This window comes from Tympanuchus pallidicinctus, unplaced genomic scaffold (assembly GCF_026119805.1).
Source record: "Tympanuchus pallidicinctus isolate F22 unplaced genomic scaffold, pur_lepc_1.0 scaffold3, whole genome shotgun sequence".
In the NCBI taxonomy this organism is placed as follows: domain Eukaryota; kingdom Metazoa; phylum Chordata; class Aves; order Galliformes; family Phasianidae; genus Tympanuchus; species Tympanuchus pallidicinctus.
Window position 1 is genome coordinate 28,071,517 of NW_026294747.1, and position 25,651 is coordinate 28,097,167.

At 41.0% G+C, this 25,651-nt stretch overlaps 1 protein-coding gene across 5 annotated transcripts in view; it reads left to right on the forward strand.

Annotated features, from left to right (window-relative positions):
• Window positions 1-3,422: 3,422 nt before the first annotated feature.
• PLEKHH1 (pleckstrin homology, MyTH4 and FERM domain containing H1) overlaps window positions 3,423-25,651 on the forward strand; it is a 53,885-nt gene continuing 31,656 nt past the window's right edge. The window contains exons 1-8 of one of the 5 annotated variants that reach the window (XM_052693601.1): window positions 3,423-3,620; window positions 9,693-9,729; window positions 9,836-9,959; window positions 10,964-11,139; window positions 16,644-16,706; window positions 19,509-19,658; window positions 22,686-22,769; window positions 24,682-24,763. In XM_052693601.1, the coding sequence (XP_052549561.1) occupies window positions 11,014-11,139; window positions 16,644-16,706; window positions 19,509-19,658; window positions 22,686-22,769; window positions 24,682-24,763 (505 nt within the window). In that variant the 5' untranslated portion in view covers window positions 3,423-3,620; window positions 9,693-9,729; window positions 9,836-9,959; window positions 10,964-11,013. Of the gene's footprint in view, window positions 3,621-3,646; window positions 3,843-9,692; window positions 9,730-9,835; window positions 9,960-10,963; window positions 11,140-16,643; window positions 16,707-19,508; window positions 19,659-22,685; window positions 22,770-24,681; window positions 24,764-25,651 lie in introns of those variants that run through there. The other 4 variants (XM_052693600.1, XM_052693604.1, XM_052693599.1 and 1 more) reach the window with 4 other exon arrangements.

Here is a 25,651-nt window from a genome sequence, read left to right on the forward strand (position 1 = left end):
TACACTCTTGCTCAAGCAGGAGCTCTAGTGTGACTAGAACACACAAGGACCTTTATGTCCAGTGTATCATGTGTGATGAAATGACCATAATACAATCAAATCCAGCTGATATAGTACCTACTGGAGGGCAATGTCTTCCTGGCATTCCCACTGGGTCCTCCCACAAGCAACTGGTTTATGCAGTGCAGTGATCCACAGCTGACTGTCTCATTTTCTGCTGCATGAACTTGTGTTTGCTAATTAGAAGATAAGCAAGGCGGGAGTTTGCAAGTCTGTGTTGCATCTGTCAGCACACTGCAAGCCCACAAGAAACAGAGCATGAGAAGAGCACAAAGGCCATTTTAAACTTCTTTAAGCCCCTAAATCACAACTTGGTTGGAATTTAGAAAGCTACAGTCTGAAGCCTAAGTTCTTGTTGGAGAGAGACAAGTACCTTGAATAGATGTTTCAAGGCAGTGTCTTGTTACTGAACAAGTCTTTTCCCACATAGGACTGAGCCCTCAGTGGGGCTACCGCACACAGACTAGGTCTGATTGGAGTTCCTGCCCTTTTGGTAAGTTTTCAGCAGTGCCATGTCTGGAACGTTATTCTCTCTCCCATCTGCAGCATTGCAACAACTTTGCTTACTAGGGTTTTTCTGCTCTCATCTACTGACACCTTGTTCTCTTGTATCTTCTTGCCCTTCTATTTAGGTATCTCAGATAAGGTGCTCTTAACAAAGCAGTCTGTGCTTGTGTTGTGATAACAATAGCCTAACAGTGCCAAGCTAGTTCTCTTGGAACTGTTGGAGAGTTTGTTTTGTCAATAAGATACTTGCTGTTTATAGTAAATTTTGGGGTTTTTGCTGAATGATTTGTCTGCAAATTATGAAGAACTGACATAAAATGCTGGAGCAGACATATTAAAGATAACTGCCAAGGGAAGTCCCTTGGGAACTGTGCCATACTACTGGCTGTTCTTATGATGTCCTCCCTCTGAAGTTAAAACAGTTTTTCTATCTGCTTTGTATCATAGAAAGCACTTAATTTTTTTTTTAAATAATTATTGTGTAAAATTATTTAATTGAAGGGTCAGCAGATATAAAGAGGTACAGCTTTATAGAATATCTGCATTAAAGAAATGGAAGCACGTGGTTCTGTGAGCGCTGATGCGGGTCTGGGCCTCCAAGGGTTAAAGTAAGGTGTGTGCAGGCAGTTCCTGGGGAGGTACTTTGTATAAAGTTCACTGGCTGAGGAATGTCCTGGCAGTCAAGCTTCAATGCCTGGGAAAAACACAAGGCCAGATGTTTTAGCTAGTGATACAGCCATGTTGGCTTTGCTGATGCAAGGGAGAGAATTTGACCAGTAATTTTAAAGGAAGAATAAGAATACTTCATAAAATTCAGAGTAAGGAACATTGCGGTTGCATGCTGTGGCCAAAAGAAATCAGAAACTGTATAGAAAGGATGCAGGGAATAACTCCTTTTCCCATTTAGTCTTTGGCCAGTCTCAGTTCAGAAGAAAACTTTGTGAAGCATGAAGCTACCTTTTGCCCTGCTGAAACACCTGTAGGGAGCCTCAAGAGACATTGATTCTGGTTATTTATTACAACTCCTCATTCACTGGGAGTACCAGTCAATACAGGCATGCATGAAACATACACATTGCAGGCAATTGGAGTCCTTGGTGCTGCAAATTGCTGGAGAAATCTACTGTCACAGCAGACATCTCATCTTCTAGTCCTGCTTGTCCCTGCTGGCCAAATGGAAGAACTCCTTGCCAGATGCCTGTTTCTTTTCAGCCTTATCCTTGTCTTCTCTTGGCTCACTGGCCATCTCTGTGTAGTTCTATCCTGCTCTCTGCCTGAACCAGCTCAGAAATGCATGCTTTGTCTAGTAGCTAGAAAGGAACAGGCAGCTGCATTCAGCTAAAACCCTGAGAAACTGGAAACGGATGAGAAATCAAAGCAAGATAATCTTGAGAGAACTGCAAGGCCCACAGAGTCTTTGGAAATCTGACTGTCTATTTGAATAGTGAGGCATAGATTTCAGAGTCTGCCTTCAGTCACTTCAGTGTCCAAATCTAGACCTAATGGTTTTAGTTATATTTTAAATCTTTGATTACATAGTCACATAAGTGATTTCACCAGTCTTCTGCTGAGACACCAGAGAAAACATACTACCAGTTGTTTACAACAAATCATATAGAATCATAGAATCACATGATGCCCTGGGTTGAAAAGGACAATGACAGTCATCTAATCTCAACCTCCCTGTAGGGTGCAGGGTAACCAACCACCAGACCAGGCTGCCCAGATCCACATCCAGCTTGGCTTTGAATGCCTTCAGGGATGGGGCATCCACAACCTCCTTGGGCAACCTGTTCCAGTGTGTCACCAACCTGTGTGTGAAAAACTTCTTCCTAATATCTAACCTAAACACTTTAATAAGCAGCGGATCTTGGACCAGGTGATACCTGTAAGCCAGGTAGCTGCATTCAAGAATTTGTTCAGCTATGCCAGTTTGGGGAGGGGAGGCAATGGGCAGTGTATAGCAGAGAGCAGCAACGGGCAGCAACTGGCACTCCCCAGCAGTTTGCCAGCTTGATGTAACAGGTATATGTATTCACATGTCAATATGTATCCACGTAAGTGCATGCTATGGGCAAAGCAGCTCCCTAAGTGATGTCCCTAACCTTGAAGAGAATATTCTGTGCACTGCCAGCTCCCAATAGAAATGTTTGTAGCTGCAGGCTGGTGTGTTTTTGCCATCATATGTGAAGTGGCCGAGTACATGGGAAGGACAACATCTACTGGCCAGGAGAGCTTTTAGGACACTTATTTGGTTTTCATCTCTCCCAGTATGAACCCATGCCCTGGGGATGCCTGCAGCTCATGGAGGAGCTCCAGTGGGTGATTCGGCCACGCAGCAGAGGAGGACAGCTAGGCGCTGCGGAGGCCTCGGTGCCCGCACACCTTTTGGTCACTGCTGCGTGAGGAGCTTAGGGCAGCAGCGGGAGACGGGGCTCGCCTCGCCCACAGAACGCTGCAGCGCCTCGGGGCTGCGGACGGTTTGGGAGCACTGGCTTTGAAAGCAGAGGGATGACTACAAGGGGAATTCCAGGTGCCGAAAAGGACGCTCTCAGCCGCCAGGAGTTCTGCCCTGGGTGGGTTCCAGCAACTTTTGCCGTTGTCCTACAGCACAACAAGATGGCCGTCCAGCCTGGGCAGCCCCGAGCGGATGGCCGCGGGGAGCCCAGCCCGGGATGCCCCGCCGGTACCGGCACGCTCTCAGCACGTTCTATCTCAGAGGCAGCTCCCGAGGGTAGCGGGAAGGGCGGTCGGTCCCGTCAGGAGCAGAGCGCTGCTGCGGCTCCTCTCCCCGGGTCCGCCCCGTCCCCCGAGGCAGGCTGCCCGTCCCACCTGCCCCACTGCCGAACCCGAGAAGGGGTTAAAGCCCGTGGCGGGTGATGTCAGTTCCTGCGCTCCTCTGGAGGGCTGGCTCTGATATTTGAGCCCATCTCTCCCGCTCGAAGGAGAACGGCGAAGTGCCGAATGGGACAGAAGTCGCGCCGGACACCTGCCTGCACCCCACGGCGGCCCCGACGCTGCCCTGCGCTCGAGCGAGCCCCGCGCCAGGCAAGGTGAGCTCTGGAAGGAGCAGCTTGGGCTCCGTCGCTGCCGAAGGGCAGCCCTCGGGTGGGAAGAGGGCGGTGGAGGTCCAACGCGTCGGTCCGTGCGGAGCTGGCGGAGCTGCCCGCTTGCAGTTGAGCGGAGCGGGGCTGCGGTCAGGAACAGCGGCTCTGGGGGGAGATGCAGCCCGAGGTAAGCTATATCTGCGTCCTGCCGTCTGCTCGGACTTTATGGTAAGCCCCGGTGTGCAGGGCGAGATCTCGGCAGCAGAATGCGAGAGCCGTGAGCCCTCTTCCTGCCTTGTGACATTTCTGTTCAAGCCACCTTGCACTCACAGAGAGAGATTTTATTTTTTCCCCTTTGCCAAATGTTTCCCGGTGTACAGCAAGCCCTATCTGTATTTTGTCACCGTGCTTTCTCCGTGCATTCCAGGGCACTTTAGCGAGTGGACAAAGAGTCTGTGGCTGAACAGATCCAGTGGCCTCGGGGTTAAAAACGTGGGGGTGAAGTTGGCTGTGAGATGGAAAACAAGAAGAGCTGGGTTTTGCCCGCTGCCCATACCACTGCCTGCTGCCTGTCTAGAGCAGCAACATAGGAGGAAATTTCTCCGTTCGGTGTTACCTCTGTCATGTTTCTGACGATTCCTTTTTGTACCAAGGTGGTAGCAGACCACGGTTTGGCTCTGATGTTCATGCAGATGCGGGTGCTTTTTTCCAGCAAGTGCTAAGAACTGTGTTCCTTCTGCACTGGGTTCCCCGTGGCAGCCCAAGGAAGCTATTTCCTTAGCTGCCCAAGCACTTGCGTCCGCAATGTGGAAATGGTGCTTTGCTTCTCTCATTGTTTGCATGGACTGAACGAGCTGCAAACACTTCACATGTAAATATTGTATATCTGAAAATGTTCATTGTAATCAGTGACCTTGGATTCTCAGGAGGTTTTTCAGGTGAAAATATATAAAGTCTGAAGTGCTGCTGGATCCAATGTAGAATTCAGAACTTCTAGGATACTGATTGAATCCAGTCTAGAGAAGAAAACATTAGTTTCTGCTAGACATTTTAGCTTCATCAGGATCAAACCTTGGGCACTCAATGTAAATCCAATTGCATTTGTTTTGGTTATAGCATTTGGAATAAAACTGTCCCTGATGATCATCAAAACTTTTATATATGGAAGTCCGAACTAGAAGTTTCACATCTGCATTCAGGTTCAGTTGACTTCGTTTCCTGCAAGATTCTAAGAACTGAGAGTCTCCTTTTATTTTCACTGTAAGTTGTTTACACTCAACACTCTGAAGATGCAGATGCTCTTCAAGAGATGCCTGCATTTAAGAATCAAGTTTTGATGATCTCAGCTTTTCTGAACAATGTGGCTGCTTTCTGTTTCCCACCTCCCCATAGAAAGCATATTGCACCTGAAAGTATGTTTCCTGACTTCTTCACATGCCAGAGGAAAAAATGTAGAATCAATTTTATATAAGCATATAAATATTGTTCATAAAACTGTATAAATTATCTATCTGATTTGAAAATTACCAATATCTGAACAAAAATCATATCCAGAAACTTAGTGGATCAACATAGTTAAGAGTTCAAAAAAAAAAAAAAAAAATCATATGAACTCTCATGTTCAATAGAAAGGATTTCATGTCAGTCTGCTAGATTAAAGTTGATACTGTAATTCACAAAGCACAAATTGAATGCTTCTGTTCCAGAGACAAGGTGGGGAGGAGCAGTGTATTCAACAGCAACTGAGAATTCAGAAGTTTGAAGGACAGTTGTAATTTAGCAGATGAAGATAAGAGTGAGGTAGTAGATGTTGTTCCAGAGTGATATGATCACAGAATCACAGAATCACAGAATCGTAGGGGTTGGAAGGGACCTCCAGAGATCATCGAGTCCAACCCCCCTGCCAAAGCAGGTTCCCTACAGCAGGTCACACAGGTAGGCATCCAGGCAGGTCTTGAACATCTCCAGAGAAGGAGACTCCACCACCTCCCTGGGCAGCCTGTTCCAGTGCTCCATCACCTCACTGTAAAGAAGTTCTTGTGCATATTTGTGCAGAACTTCCTATGCTGCAGTTTCCAGCCGTTTCCCCTTGTCCTGTCTCCACTCACCACTGAAAAGAGTCCAGCCTCGCCATTCTGCCCCCCACACCTCAGATACTCACAGACCTGGATCAGGTGCCCTCTCAGTCTTCTTTTCTCAAGGCTGAACAGACTCTGCTCACTCAGCCTTAAATGATTTATTTCTCTGAAAAGGTGCAGCTTTTACTAGAGAGAAGAAGATTTAAACCCAATCTCTGGTCTTCTGAAATCATTTGATAGGATGACACTTGGGAAAATGATTAGCAAATGCTGAGAAAATGGGGATTAATAGAAGAATGATAAGGTGTGCGAAGAAATGATGGAAGAGAATGTGACACTGTGCTGAAGAGGGGATGTTGAAAGGCATTTTATTGGAAGAGTTGAATGGGGTTTAGTAAAGAATGAAGTGAATGCTAATGGAACAAAATAAAATTGTGCATTAGCTGTAGTAACAAAATGTATAGAAAGCCTGGGAGGTCATTGGTTAGAAACAGCAGAGGAGGAAAATGTGTGAATATACCTATTGATCACAGGATAAAAATGGGCCTGCTAAAATTTGAAATAGACTGCAGTACGGAGATCCTTGACCTTGCAGAAATCTGGTGTAGACCTGTGTTTTATTAATCTATTCCAGGATCTCTGTAATGAGACCCCCCACATTCTTACATCTGGCACTTGTGAAGGAAGGCAAGCTCCGATTCCTCTGCTCTGACAGTGTTGCCTTGTCTGTGGGTGTTGACCACCAGTGCAATATGGTCATAAAAAGGCAAATGTGGTCAGGTGTGGTATTCTCTAGGAGAATTATTGTCTTCACAGAAAGCTTTGGTGACACACCGCCTTCCAGCTGCAGTTGTGGTCACCTGTACATGAAGGGGAGTGAGAAAGACAAAAGCCACCTCTTATATGCACTGAAGTTGGAACAGGTGCAGAAGGAGGTGGTAAGCTTTTTAGAAGACTGCAAGAGCTCCTTATCTCTGGCCTTGTAAAATGAATTTTCTAAGGAGACGCTTTTGCTATCTATGAATGTACCAAGGGGCAAATACGAGGGAGGGGAGGGGAAAAAACGAGTTAGGCTGAAGGACAATATTTTGCAAGAATGAACAGATACAAGCTAGTTATGATTACATTTATGCTGGTAATTACAAGGCGGCTCATTAGAGGGGTGAGGTTTTAGAACAGGAATAGTGGGAGCAAAAATGCCTGTGTGGTTCTAGGGAATGGCTATGTTTATTTACAAAAGGGATTACATGATGCCATTGTCCACAGTTTAGAGGGAATGAGTCTTACAGACCTGGGACACCTCTCCTAGTCTCAGACTTAGATCTGGGTATTTTAGATCAGCCAGCAGTTTTGGTCTAGCTGAGGAAGTTACTTTTGCTCTGACATAAACTGTGCAGTAAATCAGGTTCATTGAATATCAGTGGACTTAAACTGTATGAAAAAAGACTAAAATATCTTTGTGCCTATATGAAAAAATTCATTTGAGAGCTGAAGTATTACATCCAGAGCAGAGGTGCCAGTAAAAAGAATTAGTGTTGTAGGATCCTTCCACAACTAGTGCATTTCTTTTGGCTTGAGAATGGCTGATACCTGTAATTGAGATTGAAATCCTACACTCTTGTGAAGTGTGTGAAAGCCTAGTTAAATGCCTGGCAAGGAACTGGGGCTAGAGATTCTAGTAATTTGCTGGGCTGGACTGTGGAAAAGACTGTATTTCTATAAGCTGTACTGGTGCTTGCTGAAGAATGCTGGCTTTCCTTCCTAAAATTTTTGTTTATTTGCTCCTCGTCCCCTTTTCCACCTCCCAGCACATTGTCTGGAAAACTTCCTACTACTGAAGAAAACTACCTGCCTACAAAATAACTAACAGCTGCTGTATGTAGCTAAAGGGGATAAAATGTGCCTTCCTTTATTCATCTACGTACCTGCTGTTCTGAATTAAGTGGCCTGCTGTGTTATGTGTGCTTACACTATTACATATACTTGGTAACTTCAAGCTCTCCTACCTGCAAAATATGAGCCAGCTGTGCTGAAGAGCAGATACAACCAGAGGGACATCTTAAGCATTCTCACCTTACAAAGTCAGATGTACAAGCAGTAAGGCTGAGTGACTTCACTGCTCTTTCCCAAGTCTTGGCCTGTTGCTTTGGCTCCAACTCAGGGAAGCTCCGAGTTTGCCCGTGAGCAGGTGAGAAGTCCCTTTAAGTTTGAGATTCATTGTTTTAATGAAGCTGATGAACTAATAACTATTTTGGCTTTGCAAATGTTTGTTCTCGTAGTGTTGCACAGCTTGTTGCTGGACTGTACACCTTCATTTGGTATTATAATGTCTGTTAATGCTCAGCCACTTCTCATTTTGATTAAAGGCACTATCATTATGCACATCTTACATAATCTGTGCCCATTTTAAAGCAAAACAAAACTTCTAAACAGTTACCAAGTAACAAAATTAAACCACAGCTTTCTCCACTTTGTGGAATTACAGCTCTTGATGTCTTCAGCATCTTTAGTTTTGTCTTCAGACATCGCTTGTTCCTAGCTAGGTCTATCTCTTTGTTTAAATGAAGTGCTTGTTTAGATAATCTTCCACTATCTGTCATGTTCACAGGATGTCTGATGGCTGCAGAGATTGGTCAAAGTGAAATCTTTAAGCTGCAGTAAAAACGATGTTCAGAGCATAGAGGCTGTGTTTTCTGTCTCTCACTGCCTGTGTTCTGTTACAGTAATGTAAAACAAATGTGGAAACGAAATGCTCTGCATATGATGTTTCAGTCTGAAGACACCCATATGATGCTTGTAGTCACTAAAGCCTGCTTAGTGGCACAGGAACAGATATAGTAAAGGTGGAGCTTTTGGAGTGCTTTAAATCTTAGCTTAGATTGTTCAAAATGTTCAAGATAATGGACTTGTTGTCACTGACCTTCCTCAGACTGGGAAGGATGAAACACAGAAATAAAGAGGTCAGCAACAGAACTGACAATAGTAGAGCATTCAAGTCTCTTGACTCCTTGTCAAGATGGATGTCATTTCCAGCAGTGATATGGAGACAGGCTGCCTTTGGACAAGGAACTTTGGGCAAACTGACCACAAGCTGCTTGCTTGTCTGTGCTGAAGAGATGGACCATCTGTCACAGCAGCATGTGTGAGCAGGAATACGTGATTCCTCTTGCTGCTGTTGACATGGAGGAAATGAGGGATTGAATGGTGCTGCAGTGGGGGATGGGGGGAGGCAAGGAAAAAGAGCTCTATGTCCCAAAGCTGCACTGATGCTTTCCTATCTGCATCTTGGAAATCCACATCATATTCTTTCTCCTTGTTAGCTTTTTTCCTGCAAGCTTGTATATAGAGATGCTCAGGTCACCTGAAGTAGGTTTTGGTTTAAAAAGCTGCAACTTCTTTTCTTGGTAGCCTGTACACAGAGCAGCAAACAGGCTTTCAGTGCATGGATTCTCTGTGTATGCTTCTTTGTATCTTTTTCATAAGCAGTACTGTCCAGCAGTTTGCATTTCCATTCTTCTGCAAGCTTCATTTTAGTCAGCAAGTGTGAATAAGGACTTACAGTGCTTTTTGCTTCCTAGGTCTTTTTGTTGGATAAGGTCTTCTGATATTATTTCAGAGTCTGACTGAAAGCATGGAATACATCAGGTTTCTAATGCGAGTGCACTTTTTGCATATTCATAGTTTTCAGATATACTGTTAAAAAAAAAAAAAAAAAAAAAAAAGGTCTAGAAATGTATTTATTGGAAAATAATATAAAAGGTCTGTAAACATAGGAAAAAACAAATTCCTGGTTTTTGACCGTGGTTAACTTTAAAAGATTTGTCTACTCAACCCAGTAGGTTCTTTCCATCTCTTATTTCTGGAATTCAGCATTAAATGTGTACCTGGAGAGTTAAACAGGAACACGATGTGTGTAGAAGAATAATCTGCGTTGAATGTGTCTTGAGTAACTGTGTCTAGTTCTTCCAATGTTCAAGGCTTTCTCTTGTACTCTCTGCAGTGCTCGATAACGTTAGAGGCATGGTCGTGTTGTAAAGGTTTGTGTTTTTAACCTGAGTCTTGAATGAGAAAATGTACAAGCTTTCAGGGTTTCATGTTGTGTAACTTTGTTTCTTCTGATTTTTTGTTTATCCCTGTCTGTAGGCAGGTCCTATTGCAACATCAAATATGCCAAAATGGTGGAGAGGAGTCCTGCCCAGACTTGGGGCTGTTCAAGGCTAGAAAAGTTTATTTTATGATATGACAAAACCTGGATGCCAGCTGGCTGGTAAGGAGAGCACAGACCTTACAAAGCACAAGAGAATCTCTAGCTCCTCCTTAGGCCTTGTGTCCAGCTCTGCTGTCAGTGCTGAGCAGCATGTGCATTGCCTTACATTTTCCAGAGAGCAGGACTTGAAAAGTCATTCTGAGACTTAGAGCTGATAGGACAGCTCACTGTCTTTTTCAGATGGGAAGAGGAATTCTTGAGATTAACTAAGAATTGGATGCAATTTGTGGACAGTGTTACTTCATATGTCACTTTCTCTTAGCAGTCTACATGATGTAAGACACTGGTGTCTCAAATTGGTAATGAGTGAGTTATATTTTAAAAGTTTTATTGACTTGAGAGTTTGCAACCACACTGGTATGAAGAAGGTGGGGGAAAAAACACTTCTAGTTCATAGGAAAAGGCTGAGCAGGGCTGAAAGGATGGCAAAATGGCTGTGAAATTTGCAGTGTGATGCACTAGCAAATTATTTAGTCTAAAGGTAAAAGTTTATTTGAATATTTATCTGTTACCCATTGATGACTGTCTTTTGTATGATTAAATGCTTCACTATGCTCATCTGTAATATCTGTAGCTGCATGCAGCTGTGCTCTTTCATTTTCTAGATTTCCACCCTCTTCCAAATGCATGTGTCTGTGGAAGATATCACTGCTCACTAGAGTTCATCCCTGCTCATCAGCTAGAAACCATCATTCTCTCCCCACTGAGAGGGTGATGAGGGCAAGTTCTCCTGAGTTCACATAATTACCCACATCCTGACCATTAGCAAGGTCAGCGCAAGTTGGTTTACTGTTGTATGATCAGTTTATCCATAACAGCACTAGAAAGAGAAACTTCTGGCAGAGGGCATGTCTATAACTTGGGATAGCACCACTTCATAGTCGGCTTGTGGAAGAAATCGCCTTTGTTCCCGGTCCTATTGACTAAACTGAGGAAGACTAGGCCTAAGGAATGAAAAGTTTGCCAGTTTAAAATGCTGGTTTTTTTCCCCTTCTTTTCTCTAGGATTTTTAGAGCACCAGAGAAGGTATCCCAGGTGAACAAATAACTTCACAATGGCTGAACTCACAGAGGAGAGTGGCAGCTGTATGGACTGGCAAAAGCGATGCCTTGCATTGGAGTCCCAGCTCTTCAAATTCCGCTTGCAGGCAAGCAAGATCCGAGAGCTGTTAGCTGAGAAGGTGAGACAGCGGTGACTTCGGCTTCATTCTGAATGATAGCAGGAAAGCAAAAGTTCTCTAAATACTGGCCCATCAGGCAAAGTCCTACCTGCAGTAGGGATCTCTTTCTGATTTACACTAAGTCATTTCACTTTTCTTATATCTCTTGAGGTACAGGGATGTTGCCATAGTGGTATAAAATGGTGTTAGTGAAAATAAGTACTTGGATTTGTTTGTTGGAAAATCAGCAGATATTCTGACTACTGGAAAACACCATAGCAAGATTCTGGACCTCTAATGTGTGAGGCAGCTACAAAGCAAAGGTGGATTCTTGTAATTATAGTAGTAGGCTTGGCAATAGAAAAGTTTATAAGATGAGAAATTATACTGTAAGACTGGGCAGTGGTACATGTATTGCCATAATGTTAGAATAATATTGCATAACCAGTCAAAACATTCTGGAGATGCTGAAGATTAGAACTAAGATGCTTTTCAAGATCACAATGTTAGAAATTTGCAGAGTATCTCGTTTTGAGGCAACTCCTACCAAACTCTTTGAAGTGCTTTATATGAACTTGCCTGCAATCTTAGGGGAGAGGAGTAGCAAAGATTAGAGATTTTGATATAGGTATTTTTGGTGGGGATTTTGTTTGTTTTATTTGTTTTTGTCTGATTGTTTGTTTCCACCATGGTGTACATTTTCTTTATCTCAAAATAGTTTACGTTTCAATTTGAATTCAAGCTTTTTCATTAAGCTCTAATTTGCACATTATCCAAGTTTGTAATTCACTGTGGAGTTCCTTGTTTCAAAATGTGACTTACAATATTTCAGTCCAGTTAAAGATTATTCAGCCATTCAATCGCTGTTATTAAAGTGAGTACAATTCCTTTCAGTCGTGCTTTGCTAATAAAAATAAAAGTTGAAATCTTTGTGACTGAATGCAGTTTACTCTGAATGCTTTTAAGCTATACCTGATGATAGATGTGCTCCATTTTGGCTTACGTAACCTCTGTGTGTTTAAGCCTGCCTGGTTTTATTTGTTGTGTTTTTAAATGACAACAACTTCAGAGGGGAGTGATTTTTATTGTTGCTTTCAGTCTAATTACATTTCCAATAATGCTTTACACTTTATATGAGACAGTGACTCCGCCTCTCGTGTTGTTTTAAGAAATAATGCAATTCTAGTACCCTGTTCATCTTTTGAAGGCAGATTTGGAGGTGGACCTTAGATATTGTTTGCCTTTGAGAATGTTAAAAGTAGTCATAAAGTTGATTTAGACAAAAGAGTGTAAGAATCATGTATGCATGCGGTGCAAGTCTGGTAACAACAACTGTGATGTGCAGCACTCCACAGACTCCATAATGCAGGAGAAGTAGCCATGTGCTTTGTTAACTCTTGACTATTCTCCAGAACAGAGAAACCCATCTATCAATATTTCGGAGAGCAAATTTGGCAGGCACCTCTCGGACTGTCTGTTTAGGGATGTCTGTAAGCCACAGCAGAGAACAAAATTGTAATCAGCTGTGTGGGGCTGCTCAAGGAAAGGGCCCTATGACAATTCACCCATCCATTTGGTCAAAGCAACATTCTCTCTGTTAAAATTAAGGATCTGCTTGGTTCAGTGGTCAGGTTACTCTGTAACTACGTGTACAGCACTCTGTAGGCTCACTTGGAGGGTCAAAGAGCTATCAGGCTTGCAATTTCCTACTCTGAATGTCATACAGGAAGGGCAGAGCACCAGCGAATGTGGGTCAGTTCGTGTCCTCTCCTGACACAGGTGGACTCAAGAACCTAGAGAAGGCGCTCAAGCATGTGATGTTCCCACTGCACAGTTGATGGCAAGTCTCCTCTGTCTCAGGTTCCCAACTGTTCTGCAATTACTGCCTCAGAGGTTTATTTCTCTTCCCTACAGGCCCCATAGTATGTCAAGGTTCCTGTCCACAGCGCCTCCTTCTACTCAGATAGGCAGTGATGCAGAACCAAAAAAGATGCATGTATTATGCCTTATAATGCCAATTCCAGGGATTTTTATCTATAGCATAATATCTAGAGATATTATCTATATTTTTATTCTATAGCAACTGTGATTCTGTTTATAATTGGGTCCATCTGTGAGAATGAAGAAATACAGACATTTTTGAAATTATACTGCATTTCTTACGAGTTTTGAGGGAAGATAGAGAATCTCGAGAAATGGACACCATTTGAAACTGTGAGGCCAACCTGTGGTGCTCCTGAGAACCCCTGATATGGTTTTAGCAATGGGATTTTATTTTATTTTATTTATTTTTTTTTTTTTAAATCAAACATGGCTTTGTCAGGGAAAGCTACTGATTGAAGGCTTGGAAACCTGGTTCTCAACTTTAAATCATTCTTCAACTGATTTTTGGATTTAAAAGCATATTTTACTATTTTAACTCAAAAAACTAAATTAAAAAATAAATAAAAAATCACTCATAGTACAATGCATGCTAACATTTTAAATCCTTCAGATTCTTAAAATCCGCTTAGACAAAATAATCTAGATCACTGTTCAGAACAAGAAGAATTTTAAACCCAGCAGTTTAACTGCCAGCACCGCAGTTCACATGGCGTGAGTTGCCACGTCAGTAACCTGGGCTCAGCTTTCCAGCAGCACTGCTTGGGTTGGCTCACGCCTGGCTGCAGGTGAGCATGCCAAGGTGCCTCAGCACAATGCCCCAGGCAGCACTCTGCTGTCCTCCTGCACTCCCCTAGCATGCAATAGCCATGAATGCCTACTTGGTTCAGCCATCAGCAGGGGCCCGTTGTCTCTGGAATCAGCCAGTTATTTCCATTCTGGCTGCTCTGCTGGTGAGTGACACTGCAAGCTGTTGTCTTGGCAGCACAACGACCTGGTTACAAGTGAGGTCTTGAAGAGAACAAGAGGAAATTGAGGCTGAAACATGCATGAACTTTTTTCTACTTAGTTTTATTTTGCATGTTCTGAGCAGTCAGGAGAGAGAAAGCCTATCTGAATGGCAAATAGAAGGATCTTTTGCAGCTTTTAAGGGCCATCTGTCTAGCTTTTACCAGTTTCTGTACTAATTCGATAAAAATGAACACTTAAAAAAGCCTCTTTTGTCTCATGCAAAGAGGGCTGTACAACTGGGCCTGTTTCTCTCTTCATACAAGCTAGTGTATGGGAGAAGAGTTACTTGGATTTGCTTTGCCACTAATTTTTTTCTATGTGAACTGGGTCAAGTTATTTAGTAGCATTTGTCAAATTATAAAGCATTTTGAATGAAAGGACCCATGTAAATACCAAATATTACTATTAGTTCATTGAGGGATTTGAAAGAGCGTTACAAGCATGGATGTATTAAAATTTAATGTTCTCCAGTGAGATAGTTGGCACCAGGGATGGGTGAAGTAATCATTTTCGTCTACAAGAAATGCAGTGGTTACTTAACAGTTCATAGTAGGGCAACCCAACAAAGTAGTAGAGGAAGTTAAGAAAAGTGCAAGTTCATTTAAGGTTACAGAGGGGATTAGGGTGACAGGATGTAATTGATTTGCCTGGAACTTAGCCAGATCATTTTGATTGCACAAGAAGTTTCATAACCCTTTAGTGATCAGGAATGGTCCCAACATAATTCATTTTATCCTGATCAAGAACCAGGACAACTACTAATAAAAAACAAATTGTCTTGAGGCTGGAACAATAAAGTATTTTTCTTTCAGCCAGAACAATGCTGCCTTTTTAAAATAACTTGAGTCTTTCATGGAGATCTCCCATTGTGAAGAATCCAGTTGTACATCTAAGAGAATAGCCTTTGGGGAAAAGTCTACAGATTCATCCAAACTGCGCTGAGAATGTAGCTCCCATCATTTCATGAGAAAACTAAAAGAAACTGACTTAGAATCTACTGTTAGAAACAGCCTTTGCTTTCTAAAGTGTATTACGTTTCCAGTTTGCATGTCTCTTGCAGGCACAATTGCTATTACCTGTCTATGGTGATTGCTATTCCAAGACTGACAGAAAAATGCCTGAGGAGACCACTATTCCTAATGGACAAAGGCTTGTGCCCATACAACTGCTGTAACGTTAACTGCCTAGACCTCAGTCTCTTAAGTTTCTCAAATACTCTGTCTTTTCTATGACTTCAGCTGTCTGGGTAATCTTTCGTAGCATCTCTCTTCTCTGCCAAGGAAGTGCCCTCAATTATTTGGAGATTAAGCTCCATGAACTGTGCTGTCCTTGACTGCTATACTGAAAATAATAATAATAATAATCAGATAGGTATCTGATAGGTATCTACATGTGGCACTTTCTAACTTCCATGGTGTGCATTCCTTTGTCATGGCTTTTTTTAGTTACATGATCACTGATGTGTCTATGTGCATATAATTCTAAGTTTTTCAGTAGGTATCAATTTGCTCTTTTTGATTAACATGATTAACATATGAAGAGGAGTCTTGTTGCCATCTAAAGGATGGTAAATGAAAACATAGGAATACTGACATCTGCCTTCAGGGTAATCAACTCAAGATGAATGAAGTTCCCTTTCCAAAAGCGTTGATACTGTTCCAATAGTGTCCAACTTGACTTTTATCCAGAGTCATAAAATGTATCAAAGAGAAGTTCAGTATCCCTTATAGTCAAGTTTCCTGCTTGAGGCATGATTCTTTTAATTTACTGAAGCTATTTCTTTCTCATTCTTTCATGAGTAAAACACTAGTAAATGCTGAAAATTCAGTGTAGCTCAATGGCTGAAACTTAGTGACATAGATATTACTGGACTAAAACCTGAGACCCATTAAATAGGGGTGAGGATGGAAGATGACCTTGCAAACATCAAATGAAATCCTACTGCTATTTAAAAATAAAAACATGAAAACAGAGGTGTGGGGGAGATTATTGTTAAGTTGTTAGAAGAACACTGAATGCATCTGTATTTCACAAGTAATGAAGCTATTTGTTTACCTGTAGATCATGTTTCAGTAGAAGCAATGCTCAGATTAAGTACCATTAGTTTGCAAAGTTCTTTAAAATGAAAACTAAGAACATTCATAATCCTATCAGATACAAGTCTAGGATACTTCTGAAGCTAAACCAAAATATTCATTGATTATAAAGGGACATAATAGAGAACCTTCTGAGGGACTTCCAAGGTGTGATTATTTTCTTCACCATCATAAATTTGAGATGAAATGAAAACAGGAAAAAACTGTGAACTGTAGGCAGGCTTCTTGCAGGAACAGCCTATCGCACATAAATTGTAGAGATGAGGTCAAGGATTTGAAACTATTTTCTTGACCCATGTAATGAATGATGAAGCTCACTAACGAGGAAACATTTCCAGTAAATTCAGACTGGGGCAGATGACTGAGAAAGGTCAAAGGCTTTTTTCCGCAGTCCAGAGTTGACCAGTTAACCCAAGAGATGCCAAAAAGCTGTGGCCTACCTAAGGAATGGAAGGTTTGAATTCTAACAAATAAATCTCCAGGTGATTATTATTTCTTTTCCCCCTCCTCTTCCCTACTTCTTTTCTGGCTCTGAAGATGCAAGAATTGGAACAGAGAGTGATAGAAGCAGAACAAAGAGCTGAGGATGCAGAGAAACAGGTAAGATGTTCTCTTATGTTGCTCTGGTGCAAGCCAAGTAGGAACTTACTCTAAACTCCCTCCAGTTTAGCATACAGACAGCACCTTGTACTATACTAGGGAACATTGATTTACCACACTAAATGGATATTCAGGTCATATTTCCTGGTCTTTGAGTCTAAAGTATGAACAGCTTCCCAAATGCATCCACATGAAGTGAAAACCAGTTCTTTATATATGTCACTCTACTTTACAGCCTTTACCTCCTCACTTATGACAGGCACACTAATTTTAGGAAAAGCTAGGGGATGTAGTACCTCAGGATTAAACTGCAGAGATAAAGCTGTCTGGCAGGTCCTCAGAAAATAAATATATAAGCAGTACTGGTAGAGAAATGTCTAGAAGTAGAAAAATTCTGCAGAAGAACCATTGCATCTCTGCAAAACCAATCAGTTATTTTAGTCTTTCTTCTCATCAGTAATTGCACTAAATGAGACAGAGAAAAGCAGTAAGAGCAAGATATGATGCACTGTACTATAGCCATTGGAAAATTAGGTGTGTTTTCTAAGCTAGTACTTCTGTGTTCCTTGAGTAATGGCTATGTAGACAGAAAGGCTTCATACTTGTGGACAAAGAATAACGTAACTTTAGGAAGCATATTATTACACAGTCTGCACTGTAAAACACAATTGTATTGTAACACAAGCCAGGAAGGGCCAGGTGGCTTGGGCTCCTGCATCACTGCAAGCAACAGCTAAATGGAGGCTTTGAATTGAACCAGCTCCCTCCAGCTGGTCAAAAACTACAGAACTGAGCATAGCGTCAGAGATTAAAGCATGGAACTAAGAACTATCCAAGATGGTTGGGAATGGCTGTCAAGCATTTTGGCAGTGAAGGACTGAACAGACTGTTACAAGCACTGGAAAACACCACCTCAGAATTAGGAACTTCCATCTGTAAAATGTAGTTTTGCAAACCTCCATCAGTTCTGTATTGGTGAGATTTCTTTATTCTGACCAATTTAAATTTAGGAAGGATACTAGCTGCATGCTGTTGGCCTCTAGGCAAGATCAGTCAATTGTCAACCAAGAACAAGAATTGTTCATGAGAGTAATATCAATAAGTTCACACAAAAACAGATGAACAAAGGTAATGTTGACTGTTACTGCATCAGGAATAGCATCCGTGATATAGGAAGATGCAATGATACCAAGAGGCAGATGTAGGGAAAGTCAAATCCAAGCCAGGGAATGAGCAAAACAGTACTTGACTGGGAAGGAGTAGAAGGAGCACCCTAAGGCAAATGAAGGTTCTGCAGCTTTGTATAGGGTACGTCCCAAAGACCAGCAACCTTCAAAGCTATATAGTCTGCCTTTCTAGCACTTTGACCCCACCTAGAGAAATGTTGCTAGAGGCATTCCTTGCTGCTACCTAAGAGCCGGAAGATACAACAGAATAGAGTAGGGCCATTCCTTTCAGCTAACAAATGTATTTCTAATGAATGAGAAGCAGCTTACAAATGAGAGGGCTCTGCATCAAGTGTAAAATCCCTTGTTTTCTTTCACTCCAGGATTCTGAGGGATTGGATTTGTTAATTCAATGGGCTCCCTGAAGCTGCCAACCTCAATTAAAGAAATCATGTATTTGCAGTCCCCACTCTGTGCCTTTAGCACAGAGTCAACATTTGGGCATCATAGAGAAAGAAGGAGCCTTTTTTTTAAAAAAAAAAAAAAAAAAAAACTATAATCACCCTAAACTCTAATGAAAACATCTGACTCAGCAGGGTCAGTTTTCTGGCTCAGATATTGAGTGCCTACCTTTCTTACTCAGAATGAGTAAGAGGCATTGTGCTTCTCTGCTTAACATAGACAGAAGAACAAAACGCAGCTGCCAGTACGAGGTGCAGTCTGTTCAACAGAGCATGAATAACTCACTTGCACGGGCCCTGTGAAGTGCCTGCCTTTCTGGTTCCAAACTCAGGGCAAATTAACAGTACTTGGAACTGGTTATTTTGCAGATTCAGTCTGTCTGGAATGCACTGGAGTCAGATATCTTCTTGTTGTTAAATACTGCATTTAACATTTGAATTAAGCTAGCAGAAATCCACTTTAGGAATGGAAGATTTATAATCCACTGCATTACGATGAAGTAGAGATTAAAAAAAGACTGGATATTGAGAGATACTGATTTTGAAGAAAGTGAAGTTTACAAAATTAATTAAAAATTTAGAAGGCTCCAGCAGCAACTAAATTTTAAAGCATTGAAACCTGTCAGTAGTGAGGGGGCACTACATTGTTTATCTCAGCAGGAGAATCACCAAGTGTTGGCACTCACAGGAGCTCAAGAGTAGGCAGATCTATAAAAATATGCTTACCAAATTGTCAGAAGTTACCAAAACAGTATCTTAAGCTGGAGATCATAGAGAAAAGTTGTTCTGGTGTATACTTCAGTGCTGAATGGGGTTAAAAAGCTGGATGTAGTATTGCAAAGGAGGAAAACGTGGTGTACCTTGCTTAAATATCTGTACGGACTTTAGTGCCTGCACAGTCTCTCTGACTGATAACATGTAAGTATGTAACAATTCACAGTGCGTTTGTGCTCATTTTTCAGTTTGCAGCTGTTACACCTTCTGCAGTGCAAACAAATGGACAATATCCTTATTGTAAACACTAGTTAAGGTTTTTCCTTCCTATTCTGACTACAAAAATATGAAATAATAAATATTCTGCGAGTAAGGGTCTTACCACTAAACAAGCAGCTCCTTCATTTGCTTTTTTTTTATTTTTTTATTTTATTTTGTTCTCCCTCTTATTGTCCTTACAGGTCAGAGTTATGGGAGAGGAGATAAAACTAGCCAACATGAAGACTAGTGAATCAAACAGCACTCTGTACAGGAAATATCAAGAGCTGATGAGTACAGTGCAAAGAAAGGAAGATGTGATTAGCAGACTGGAGACACAGTTAGCAAAACAGGTAAAGGCCTCTTCTGCACGCAGATTTGTAGACTTCGTGAGCTAGAGGGACTTTGTAACATATGGTTCAAAGGTACAGCTTGTCTGCATTACACATTAGCCTCTTGCAGAGGATCTGAAGGTAACTCAAATGATGTCTTCCTCAGTGAGATTTTTCTCCTTCCTTTCTCTTTTCAGACAAACCCTTCATTCAGCCCCAGTAGCACTTGTCTCTTCATTACAAAAGATTAATAGATATCATTCAAGGGCTTACAGTACTGTTGAATCAGTGGTGAGACCCTAAATTGTAATGCTCAAATCTAGGTATTTGTCTGGCTTCCTAGCATATAGATTGCTCTACAGATTCATTGCAGGGCTCATCTCTGACTCAGTGTGGGCTGCATCTTGGGAAGGGGCTTTTCCTAGTCTTCAGGGATTCTTTGACACAGTTCTTATCTTGCCAGATGCCTTCAGTATAAAAGACAACCTCTTAGCCTTTTCCATTCTTATTTGGTGGATGACAGGAGCTAAACTGACAGCAGAAATTTCAGCTCTTGTAAAGGCCTTGGCCCTGTAGTCTGTTTTAGAATATGAGGAATGAGATAATCTTATATTACTATGTAAATCACTTTCTTTTTAATGGAAACTCCTTATCAGAAATTTACTTGGAAAATTTTGTTGTTTGAATTGCACTTTCAATTTAACTAATTGATAAATAATTCAAAATCAAAGTAGATTGGTAAGCTGTTGGTACTTACTGAGATCAAGTATAGTGCGTGGAGGTCAGGCACCAGGTCTCTGGTTTCAGGTCACTTCCCTGGTCCATCTTACTCAGAAACAACGTAGATGAAGTTTTTCTTCTGGAAGAAAAACAAGACATTGAGAAGGAGCTATAAGAGCGATTAAAGTCTAGAAGCAGTCATTGCAATCAAAGATGAAAGAAATTTTGATTTACCCATAAATACAAGGTGTGATTAAATTAAAATAAATAAACAGAAGTTGGAAAAGCATTTCTTTTAGCAGAAATCTTTTTATTCCAGCAAAAAGAGGACAATTTCAGACAAGTAGCACTCTCTCTGGGTCACTGGTTTAATTTCAAAGTGGAATGAGATAGTGGGAGTTCTGGAAGTTCATTTAGTGCTGTAATGTTGCCATTCTATTTGCTTTCACCAGGTTGGGGAAAGCTGTAGAGTTCACAGTATTAATAAAAGGACACTGAGGTCATGTCTGCACCACACAATAGCATGGGACATAATGAATCCCTAACTGCTCCTGGATATTTAGGCACAATAACTACATTTGTGGGTGCTGTGCCTGAGCAAATTGGTTCTGCTTGGAGACTGGGCTTAGTAAGCTCTGTCACAATGCTGTCGTAATGTTGCTAGTCTGGTTTAGGACCCTAACTGAAATAATGGTTTTGTACTTCACTGTGTAGTATAGCAATATTCTGAATCACTTGTCACTTGCTTCCTGAATTATTAGGGATTCAAAAGCATAACTATATGATGTTTATTCAGAGGACTATAGTTAAATCCACTATATTTATTTGATCATTTCAGATCAACAGTCACGTATAATATTATGACTCTAGCAAAGACTGGCACCTGATAATTAGGAACACACACAGCTATGTTCAGAGAGAAAAAAAACTAAATAAATCCTCCTCTTGAAGCACGTGATTAGATTACTTTTATTTCATTGTGCTCTACTACAAATTTTATTGCTGCCCATAGTGTTGCCAGGGTCTGTTTTAAGGTCAGGAAGCTCATTTGAATAAAAGCATTTAAATGTGCAGCTACGGTGACTAAAAACATGCAGTGATTGAGAGTGATGCTAAGATGTGGCAACTTAATGAACTCCACATAAATACAGTAGTTCCAGTAACTGAACTTATGTTCTTCAGAAAACAGAAAAAAAAAAATACATTCACTTCTGTTTTCACAATTAGTGATATTTGTACACATCAGCAAATAAAAGAAAAGCTGACAACACCAACTGCTACCAGTAACTATTACTTTTTGTCCCTTTAAGGAAAGAAATTAAAGGCTGAATATATCACATAGATTATATTCCCCCTCCCTACCATGCCTCTAGTACTAGTTTCTCCTTGTAGTCATTTAAACCACAATGTAGATAGGAGGCCTTTCTACGACAGTGCTCCTGATGAACCCATAGAGGAGATAAACAGAAGGCTTCAGGTGACAATAGTGCCTATCTAGTGCCTTGCCGAAGAAATTCTCAGAAAAGGAGAAAAATGCAGCTGAGAAAACACACCTGCAGAAATAACGTAGCAATGCTGCTCAATCAGCTACTCGGGAGAAAAACGTTCATTGTACAAGTCAACTGTATTTCCATAGCACTGCTTTGTAGAATAAAAACTGCTTTCATCAATATGTAAACATACAACTACTTCTACCAACAAAAAACATCCTGGCAGATCTCACTGTTTCAAGATCAGATTCTTAAGCTTTTAGATCTGTTCACTCATTTTCTCTACATTCTCAAAGAAAATTACTAATACTGCACGTTACTAACAATTTGTTTGTGTGTTAGTTTCCATCTCATGTCTTTAATCTGTACTGTACACAAGTACTTGCAGCAAATGAATTGCTTTTGCTTGCAAGAATTACACTGTTTTATGAATCACGTACTGGCACTGCTTAATTCTTCATTAACCACAGCCAGCAGGTGTATTTTGCAGGGTGGGGTGGTGAGAGGAAGGACACTACAGATGCTCAACACAGCAAAACCACCTAAAACAGGAAAACTTGGAGACTACTTAAAACCATGGGAGAGGGGCAATCATTACCTAAGCTAGGCTTGCTATTCCACAACAGGCTCTTAAAATAATCTTGTGAATTTGACTCCAGGGACTACATAAGGTGACTTAAAGAACTTGATTTTCAATGGTTAGCTAGACAGCAATGTCCAAACAGAGTTTTAAAGTTTTACGTTTATAATAGGATTGTCAGTGAACAACTCATGCAGTAAACCACTGAGAAAACTGTCAGTTGTAACATCCTAATGCATAGAATTCTTTTTTACACAGAAACAGCTGAGGACTGAGGAAGCCAAAATCATTCAAGAGAAAGCTGCCAAGATTAAAGAGTGGGTAACATTTAAGCTGAAAGAGGTGAGTCTGCAGCCTGCTACCAAGTTTCAAGGCTATGGGTAAATGCAGTGGCTGCATTGCCTGTATGCTCTTCTATAGGAACAATAGTCTGAAGACAGTCAGTCTGCCAGAGTCTTTCAGCCTTTTTTCTCCCCAGTGCACACATTCAACTACAGGAATAGAGTCACCCCTCAGGGTTACTTTACTGATTTAGACAAACTATGAATGACTGCTAAGTTACTAGTGCCCAAACAGGCTCTGTAGAATGTTATTACACCAACTAAACACAAATGGCTTTTCCACAGTTTTCCTCTACCTCCCTTCTTCTCTGAGGTTGCAGTTTCTGTGTTTCTTCCTGACAAAGCAGCTGTAACACAATCATTATCATTTGTTCTTTCGTAGTTTGCCATTCAATGACACACTACATCCCTGTTGTCCTACCTAACATTCTTTCATACCTATGCTCTCATATTTAACCATCCTGCGGACATACACCTTCATTTAGGTGCAATTCAATACTCTTCAGAGCAATGAAAAGGTAACAATGGGTCATTGCTCAGGTTTAAATATGCCTTAGTTGATTCTACCCAGCCTTTCTTTTTCATTCTAATGGAAAGCCATTTCAGAACTTACACCAGAAATACATTAAAAAAAAAAAAAAATTTAAAAAAACAACAACAACAACAACAAAAAAAAAAAAAACAAAAAAAACAAACACCTTGTTGGAGCTGAAAGTAGTAGTCTTTGTGGACACTAGTTATGCTGAGATATGATTCCGTAAACTCATTAGATTACCTCTGCAGTTGTGTGCTTGAGAACTTTGCTGCTTTTTTAATTCTCCTATATGAGGTAACTTAAGGGGCACCTACACTACTGACTGATACAACCTAAGGGAAACAAAGTGGTTGACTTAGAGTGAACTGCTGAGAATCCAGAACTATTAATTCACCTTGTGTCTTTATTAGCAATAAGATCATGCCGTGTGATGATCCTAGGTGCACACCATACGTGTGTAAATGATAGGTGACTGAAGGACTTAATATCTACATTGCAAATGAAGTACTCTAGAAAGCAACACAAGTACGGTTTCAACCTTAATTCAAAAATAATCAAAAAAATAAAGCCTCGTTGGGTGCACTATTGTGCTCAAGATTGCACACTGATATGCTTCAAGCAAAGACATTGTTTGCTCTATGAAGCAATGAAACTGCCTCTGACAAATTCTCTACAATACCAGGCAAAGCATCATTAGAAATATCAATAGACATAAACACAAAAATAAATAAATAAATAAATGACTCACCCAGGCAGTGATAAAACTCTCTGGCTATGAAACATCCTTTTTAAGGAAACAGCCTTCATCTAGGAGATGTTCTCCCTTTACAGGCTAGCCCTTAAAGGAACCCAGGAAAGCCCTTCTGGTCATGTGGGAAGCACACATAAATTATTTGCACCTGCGCTTCCTGGGCCAGCCATACTCCATCACCAGGTGCTCAATTACCAGTTAAGGCCATGATCTAACGATTCCTTTACAGACATAAGGCAAAACTGCAAATGTATAACGTTTTTTTTTCCTTGGTCTTCTACAGCAGATGGGGATCTATGTTTACACATAGAGGAAAAGTGCTGTTGATTGTCTCTTTCATAACAGTTATTTCTGAAATGGGAATAAGTGATAAACAACAGCAGAAAACAAAACTAAAAGATCTATCTGAGGGGTACAAATAGAATAGACAGGTGATTTAAGAAAGTGCAGGTAAGTGTAAGTAGTGCTGCTGAGGAGGAGGTGACTGGTAGAATTCACCTAATTTTTTCCATTTTCCTGTTCAGATACTTGAATGTAAGTGAAGTTGAAGACTTGTTCTGTGTATAGGAACACAAGCACATACACATTATGCATTAATTTTCAGTTTTTGTTATTGTTGTTTCATAGCTTGAGCTAGAAAATTACCACCTGAAAAACTGTAATCAGAGACTGACTGAGCAAATTGAAGCCCTTCAGGACACGTTGCAAGGTAATTACATTCACCTGGTGTTGTAGCCTATTAACCATCTCAAGAGTAGAAGTCAGCCTTCCTGAGTTACATTCTTCACTTTGTCAGAAACAAACACATCACTGAGCAAGAAGTATAGTTGTTCTGTTTTTCAAAGGGTCTGTTTTTAAAATGGGAATAACATTGTTTAGCTGTCTTAAAATATTCTTCATTGGTTTTCTGTGAAGGATTGAATGTAGACTCCCCATTTTGCCAATGAAGTAAACCACTGAGATCCTGAATTAAAAGCACTCTGTAGGAAAACATCAGTGGTGCAGAATAGAAACCTCTGAGGTATTTCACTTCATTTTCTCATGTGAAGCATCCTCATCTTCAGAGGCCAGCCTCCTCTGCTGACATTTGAATTGAGTAACTGAATACTGAATGGGCCAAGGCAGCAGCTGTCCTATCTGCCTTTCTAAGCTCGGTTCTTTTTTGCTATCAGGTTGGGGTGAAATAAGCAGTTTATATTGCTTGCACTTTTGTGATTCCTGAAGGGAGGATAGATGGAGATCTTTGGTCTCCAGAATTTGAAATCAGCATATTTTGTTGCAACACATTTTAAAGAGGAAAATATTTACCATTTTCTCACTTTTTTCTTTCCCTTTTTCACTGTGCTTGGTTTGATCACCTAAGATGAGCTGATTTTCAGAACTTCATGGCGCATGCAGGCAGGGGGTACTTCTTTCCTGCAGAAATCTTTTTCTGGCATTCCTGTTACTCCACAAATAATAGGGCAAGATTCCTTCTAAATCCCACCATGTTTCTAGCTAAATGCTTTATTGGCTGGGTTTTTCTCATTCCCTCTGGCTCTAGCTGTTTACAAAAAGTGAATGGCTGGTAAGCTGCGTTAATAATCTGGTATTAAGT